At 46.9% G+C, this 8220-nt stretch overlaps 1 protein-coding gene across 1 annotated transcript in view; it reads left to right on the top strand.

The window, feature by feature from the left end:
• LOC106812168 (oxysterol-binding protein-related protein 6-like) overlaps positions 1-8220 on the top strand; it is a 47453-nt gene that overhangs the window by 3233 nt on the left and 36000 nt on the right. Inside the window, exons 3-4 of the mRNA XM_014815987.1 lie at positions 1516-1728; positions 2991-3158. Of these exons, the coding sequence (XP_014671473.1) occupies positions 1516-1728; positions 2991-3158 (381 nt within the window). The remainder of the gene's footprint in view (positions 1-1515; positions 1729-2990; positions 3159-8220) is intronic.

Raw genomic sequence — 8220 nt, forward strand, 5'->3', positions numbered from 1 at the left:
TACTGACTACGTCGCCCATAGCAGCTTGATCATTCTGTACCCACGTTCAGGAGACAACCATGTTCTCAGCACGTTCACACAAAAGTCTAATCCATGGGTAGTGTTGTTTATATCTCAGATTGAATCCGCAAATGAAACAGCGCAATAGTACGTGGTCTACGCGGTGTTATTATGAGCGTACGGTCTGATTATGTGTAAGTAGTGTAACTACATGGTGATGTTGTCTCTGTTGCTACGGACTCAGAGGTGACGGACAGGACAGGGTGTGGTCTGTACTTCAGTACTGTAGTCTGCAGTACTGTAGTGTAGAGAATGAGTAACGCGCAGCTACGGCATTTTGGACTATTGCTGACCATGATTATGTCCGTCTTCCAGAAAACGTGATGAAAGGGGGCGGTCAACGATGACAAATTTTCTGGGGCAAGTGGGGGGGTGCCCACGACGGATTAGAGCTCATGTCAGTGGTGGCTCGGATAAATAGTGGGTGTATTGTTGTATAGGTAGATAAGATCTAAGTGTAGATAGTGTATTCAATTAGCCATAAATAAATACATTGGTGGACCAAATAACAATCACATTGCTCGAAACCAACCTGTTAGAGATCGGATATCGCCACACTTAAGTGACTCCAATAAGGCAGACAATGTTAGGGTGGTCAGGTGTATATATTGTTAAGTTTCAATGCATCTAAGTCCGAGATTCCTCTGACCAACTGCCCACTATCTTGGACCGAGATTTGGTGGTTTTGTGTGGGTTAGGTCAGAGCAACTTGCCTATGCAAATACGTGGAATTTCTCCGATCCGCGCGAGATCGCCTGTTTCATTGCTGCCAAAACTCACATTGGGGCTATCATGCAAGATCTGATGGTCGACCATATATCGAATAACTAGATAACTTATATGCTTGCTCGCGTTGGTAAGAATCACTATCCTTTGTACTCTATTTACTCTTTAGTCGTATTTCCGATTGAAAATTTGTTGCTAACATTTCCCAATTCCACATGCATCTTGGCCATCGCATCGTTAATTGCGCAACCTTGGGATTAGTGGCAGGAAACCACGCTACCAAACTACGCTATCTCTGTTGTGTTTCCGCACAATTGCTAGGTTGGATTGAACGTATTGGATGGTGCCCGATGGCATGTCGGCAGGGAAACTTGTTAGGCCAAACAAATTTTCCCAAATCGAAATACGACTAGGAGTAAAAGAGTACAAGTCGTAAGCTTACCAACGGCGAGGCAACGCATAACTAAGTTACTCCAGTTTTCGAGTATATTGTGCATCAGAGTTCTTGAGTTGATAAGCCCCAATTGTGAGTTTGGAGCAATGAAACAGCGATCCTCAGCGGGATCGGAGAAATTCCACGTTTTGCATAGGCAAGTTGCTCTGACCTAACCCACACCAAAACCACCAAAATCGTCGGTGTGGGCATTGGTCAGAGGAATCTCGGACTAGTATGCATCATGTGTGCATGCATGTATGTATGGTGCAATGAACAGATACCATTTCCAAAAGGAAAACAAGTCTGATGACTCTACCGAATCCAAAACTGAAAACGTGAAGCCAGCTAGCCGACGCAGGCATCGTCACCAACGCAAGCCACCAGCGAAAGTCGAGTGGGAGGTGATAGAGGGGCTGAAGCAGGGCCAGCGCTGCGAGACGAAACCAGAAAAACATGAAGGCTACATGATGAAGCGACGCAAGTGGCCACTGAAGGGCTGGCACAAGGTGTGTGTGTGTGTGTGCGTGCCGGCGTGCGCATGTGCGGTAACCTTGCGGTGCTCGATTATTGAGTGAGGGAATCCTCCTTGCATATTTATTACGCAAGACGGTTAGATTCGTTCCGTTTTATTGGCATTCCACCTAAGCGATGGTGTAGATGCGGATGTAGATGAACGTTTTTTTAGTTCTGTTCCTCGGAATTAAAGTGAAATATATATGTGGATAGAGAAGTTGGTAAGAGAATTGGATCAATTTGCCGTCCCATACACAAGATCAATGCGGCTGCACAGAACGTAACTAGCTGATTGTGTTCCAGAGCACGTTGTTAAAAATATTGATTCATTGAACAATGCAAAACTGGGGTTACTACCCAGTACATGTTGAAAATGTTAATACATCCTAACAAAGTGAAGCAGTGCTATTTTCCAGTGCACTTTGCACGCTTCGTGGAAAATATTAATACAGCCTAGTAACAAAGCGAGACAGAAGTTACAACCTAACGTGCGTTGTAAAGGGCCGGACACACCAGGCGATTGCATCGGGCGATGGCATCGGGCGATGGCATCGCCCGATGGCATCGCGCAGTCGTGGACACACCAGGCGATTGCATCGGGCGATGGCATCGCCCGATTCTTGCGCGCGCAGTGCGCTTGGCTGATGAACTCTGATTGGCTGATGAATTGTAAAATCGGGCGATGTTATCGCCGGTCGCGGACACACCAGGCGATTGCATCGGGCGATGGCATCGGCCGATGGCATCGCGCAGTCGTGGACACACCAGGCGATTGCATCGGGCGATGGCATCGCCCGATTCTTGCGTGCGCAGTGCGCTTGGCTGATGAACTCTGATTGGCTGATGAATTGTAAAATCGGGCGATGTTATCGCCGGTCGCGGACACACCAGGCGATTGCATCGGGCGATGGCATCGGCCGATGGCATCGGGCGATAATATCAAAACGTTTTGATCTGTGCGATGGCATCGGCCGATGGCATCGGGCGATGAAATCGGCGGCGATTGACTGGACACACCAGGCGATGTTCACGCCGATGCCATCGGCCGATGCCATCGCCCGATGCAATCGCCTGGTGTGTCCGGCCCTTTAACGTTAACTTAACACATCCTAACAAAGCGAAACAAAGGTTACGACCCAGTGCACTCGCTGAAAATATTCACACATTCCGACAAGGTGACAAAGCGGTAACTGCACTTCGTCTAAAATCTTTGCGGGGAGGTATTAATCGAATGCCATCGCATTTCTCCTCACAGAGGTATTTTGCGCTGGAGAAGGGCTTTCTCGCATATGGGAAGACTGCCGAGCTGATGCACAAGGGGAAGCTGCACGGCTCGGTGGATGTCGGTCTCTCCGTCGTCTCCGTGAAGCAGCAGGAGATGCACATCGACATAGATGCAGAGGACTTCCTCTATCACCTCAAGGTGAGCATATTGAACTGCGATTTCCCGCGGGACCGTTCTCGTACATTCCTGACCATTACGTCATGATTGCCAGATTAACGAGCTTCTAGGGGGTAGGGTTTACGTATGTTACACCCCGCACAGACTGCAAAATTTTATCCTACATCAAGCTAGTCCGGGCCAGGCGCACGCTAAACCGCAGCGTACAGACAGACGCACCGAGCTCAACCGAGCTAAGTTAGCACGGGCTGTCTGCGCATGCTCAGATTAGCTTGTTACGTCACTCGGCAAACAGCTACTATACTTTTATGTGACCTTTTTTTGATGATTCTTTTAAAGTGTGTACCGCGAGAATTTTCTAGTGTTTTCCCCAATTTCATGATACCTACCGTTATTGCTTGAGTAACAGCAATTGTCTAGAGTAACGATAAAATGTCTTAGAACCTTCGTATTCACCAAATCCAATGAAATCATGCACGATTACCATTTTGTGTTCTGTTTCTGTTTACCGTTGCCATCTCTCGAATTTTCTCGTGGTAGCGCGAGACATCTATCACGGTGCAGCAATGCATACCACGCACCGAAGAAATCAGGTCAGAGTGTAAACACAGCCGCTCATACTAGCGTAAACAGCAGTGTAGTACTAATGCCACGTAAAGTCTGTTATTAGAGAAGATTGTGGATTGCCAGTCAGATATAGTAACAAGGGGAATGACAATGACAGAAAGTGCTCTGAATTATTGACATAAAAACTCAATAATATTTATTAAACAGAATTGCACGCCCTTTTTGTTTTAAGACGTTCGCTTGTTTGAGACGCCATTTGTAATTTTTGAGAGTCACTATTCGGAAAAATGTATTGCTGGTATGATGTGGTCAAATCAATTTTTCTATGCTATAACTGCATAAAATCTTGGTGTTTTGAATGTTGGTATAATCAGTGATATTTCCACTGTCAGGTGAGACTATATTCTGCTATATTTCGTTTTTCTGAGCCAAAAAACTCGCGGTATACACTTTAAGGTGTGTGTGCCAAACGGCATGTTCATCCATGTTACTCTGCCACACGGCTACTCATGTTGCTGTTGTTTCAGCCGAGTTTTTTTTTACATGTTCGCTTTTCATTTTCGGTTAGTCTTTGTGGATAACAATGCCGGCGTCTGTGTCACATCCTCATCGTTTTTTACACAAGTTTTTTTTGCCTTTGTTTTTATATATGTTAGCAAAGGCAGGTTAGAAAAACAGCACTGTTGTCTGTGTTTCACGTGTCTTGTCATGCCATCGTCGTTTTTTACCTAGTTATTTTTATCTTTGTTATTATTTTTGTAAAATAGTTGAGGGTATTGGGTTGTCGTTGGTATTGAAAGCTTGTAGTGGCTTGTCATCAGTGATGAGAAACCATGTTTGTACTGGTTGATAGCATTGATGTTTAGCGGGTAATAGTGGTTTTCATTTTAAAACAGTGCGTGACGTGGTCTGCACCAATTACATTACAATGTGGATTTTTCGTAGCCATATTATCAGTTAAGCAACAAATAAGTAAATTAGTTAATAAATAAATAAACAAATATGTATGCGTGCGCGTGTTACATCCAAACCTTATTTTAAGTTGAAATGCTTGCGCGGTGGTACGCAGTTGTTGACTGTAAGCTGGCTGCAGGAATGACAAATGGAGGTGTGCCCTTCTTCTGTGAGTTCTATCTAGAGTAATCTGCACTTGACCGACCGTTCATTCGTCACGTCAAGTAAGTAGTTTGTTGAAGCGAACAGTCCTAAGAGATTTTTGCAATCAGCTGCCACTTCATGATGAAATCCCCCCCCCCATCCCACCCCGAAGGAAGATATCACACATTGTATGTGCCGCGTTCATTCGTAATTTTATTCGAAAGCAGCCAGTGGCGTGCGTTAGTCTTTTTAGTAAGATGTGGTCAGGCCTGTTACTTGCTGGCCCTGGTCTGCGCTATGGCAGGGTTTTCATACACTGTTGCTGGTGGTCAGATATCTTCCTTTAGCGACCCACGCCATAATGGGGCAAACGCAGACGCACGCCGACTGGAGCTGGCTGTGGAGCTGTATGTTTCTCTGCCATCAAGAGACAGTAGCTGTGTACCCACTGGGTGTACCTTTCGTGTACAAAGTCTGTGTAGTGTTTGCTCGCCGTGCCGGTATGTGCGTGGCAGTAGCGCAGTAATCCACACCTAGTGGCTTGCCGGGTCGTGTGCTGTAAGGTAGTTCGGCCAGTTACGTGCCCCTAGGCGACGTGCCAACACGAATTGAGACAGGTCGTGTACATTGTCGCCAGCAAACGTTTACGTGAGAGATCTACTAGACTGCGCATGGGTGTCTGTGTAGTTTACTCTGCGGCACCCACACAGCACACCCTCTCACGCCCGTGCACCAGCACACATTCTGCGAATGAATTGAAGAGGCAACGTGTGACTGAGCGCGAGTACTTGGGTAGATAGATAATTGTTGCATACCTGCTCGGAAAATGCGCGCGCGTATTAAGTGATCAAGGGACAAAAACGGATCAACAAAAAAGGATCAAATGACAACAAAAATGACAAAATTTGTCATTATTAATCCCTGATGTGAGATGGCATCTATATCTGTGTGTGTGCTCGGCAACGTCAAATGACGACAGCGTACGATACGTACGTCTGATTACGCGAGCTGCTGACATGAAACGTTACACCGTAGATACGTCGGCTGGCGTGCCGCGTTACATCCACCAGTTGTTGGCATCGTTAATTCGAAACGGCACACGATCGCATCAGACGCTCATAATGCACCGAATAGCTCTATCATGAACTTCTGCTCAAATTAACACTGCAGATCGTGTTCGTTTTTAGCTTGCCTTGACATCGTCAAGATGAGCTATTGCCATAGGGTGTCGTCCGTCGTCCGTCCGTCCGTCCGTCCGTCCAACATTTGGCTACGGTCAACGATAACTTGAGAACCGTTTGACCCACATGTTTCAAATTGCATACAGTTGTTACTCCTATGGGAGATATTTGAACGTCCTATTTTGAAGCACGCCAGTTGACCTACTTTCGAGCCACGCCCACTTTTTGGCAAAAATGGAAATGGCCATAAGTCAGTTCAGGTTCAATGGCTTTTGCTCATTTTTTGTATGTGAATGAATAAGGACTGGCCCCAAAACACATCACAGGTGTTTTGATATTTTTTAAATATTATGCAAATTAGGTAGATTTTGGCAATTTTACTATGCATTTCAGTGTCTGCCTACGATCAACGATAACTCAAGAACCGTTTGACCCACATATATGCTTCAAATTGCATACAGTTGTTACTCCTATGGGAGATATTTGAACTTCCTATTTTGGAGCACGCCAGTTGACCTACTTTGAGCCACGCCCACTTTTTTGCAAAAATGAAAATGGCCATTTAGATTTATTCGATTTTGTTAAATTATGGTATGTGAATGTGTAAGGCTAGCCCCAATTAGTATAAAACAAGTAATAAGGGCATTTGATCACATTTCGGTCCGTCATAAATGAAACACTTGCCAAATTTTTCATATTATCTCCCTCTTCTATCACACCCAAGGTGAGCTATAGTGTCATTGACACTTTCAGTACTCGTTGCTCAGTGTATTTGGCAAAGAAGGGGCGTTTGGCTCACGAACGCGCGCACGCACGCACGCACACAAACACATACACGCACACGCACACGCACACGCACACGCACACGCACACGCACACGCACGGACACAAAACATCAAAAGCTCAAATGCTCCCCGCCGCATGCTACAGAGCTACTATTACTAGAATATATAATACACCAGATGCCGGGACCAGTATCGTGAGGGACGGTAGAGGGGGTAAGGCTATCCCCGTCTAGGTTATGAAGCAATAATGAGTCTAATAAAAGCAAATAGCCATGAAATAAGTGTAATAAATGATTAGACAAAATAATCACTGCAGCCTAGATTCTATCGTACATATGAGTTATTTCGATAAAACTTTTGTCTTAAAAGAACTCCCTCGTCACACAAGATTTGCTCCCCCCCCCCTTCGGAATGCGCGTGGTCTACTCCTGCACTGGCACTATGGTCATAGCTGAATGATTTCCCTCGTAACCCAAATGGGCGCTGTCAGTTATCATAATGTTTACGCGCCACTGTCACTGCTACTGATGATGCTGCTGCTGGTGGTGGTACTGCTACTACTGCTACTGCTGCTGCTGGTGGTGGTACTGCTACTACTGCTACTGCTGCTGCTGGTGGTGGTGGTACTGCTACTACTGCTAATACTGCTACTACTGCTGCTGCTGGTGGTGGTACTGCTTCTAATACTGCTGATCTGCTGCTGCTGCTGCTGCTGCTGATGATGATGATGATGATTATGATGGTAATGATGATGATGATGATGATGATGATGATGATGATGATGATGATGATGATGCTGATGATGATGATGATGATGCTCGCACGCATCAGCCGCCCGTAGATGTTGTGTGGTCGACGCGTGCATCGATCCACTGATGTGACAATACCTCACGTAAGTGGCCGGCGGCTTTACACGGCTCATCGCTTTTTGCACCGCCGGATTAGCATGGCGGTAGGCGTAAGGGGGAGGTGAGTGGGGGCATTGGGAGGGAGGAGGTGAGTGGGGGCATTGGGAGGTAGGAGGTGAGTGGGCGCATAGGGGAAGGAGGTGAGTGGGGGCATTGGGAAGGAGGAGGTGAGTGGGGGCATTGGGAGGGAGGAGGTGAGTGGGGGCATTGGGAGGAGTGCGTGCGTGCTGTGCGTGCGTGCGTGCGTGTGTTGCGTGCGTGCGTGCGTGCGTGCGTGTGCGTGCGTGTGCTGTGTGCGTGTCTGTGTGCGTCTGCGTGCGTGTGTCTGTGTGTGTGCGTCTGCATGCGTGGTGTGTGTGTGTGTGGGTGCGTGCGCGCGCGCGCGTGAGTGCGCGAGTGTGTGTGTGTGTGTGTGTGTGCCGTGCGTGCGTGCGTGCGTGCGTGCGTGCGCGCGTGCGTGGTAGCAGATAACATCCTACAACCTGAACTGATGACTAGACCTCGAATGGACCTAACTAGAGAATGCTATCCTAACTAAAGCAGA

The sequence above is a fragment of the Priapulus caudatus genome, unplaced genomic scaffold (genome assembly GCF_000485595.1).
Source record: "Priapulus caudatus unplaced genomic scaffold, Priapulus_caudatus-5.0.1 Scaffold615, whole genome shotgun sequence".
Lineage (NCBI taxonomy): Eukaryota > Metazoa > Priapulida > Priapulimorpha > Priapulimorphida > Priapulidae > Priapulus > Priapulus caudatus.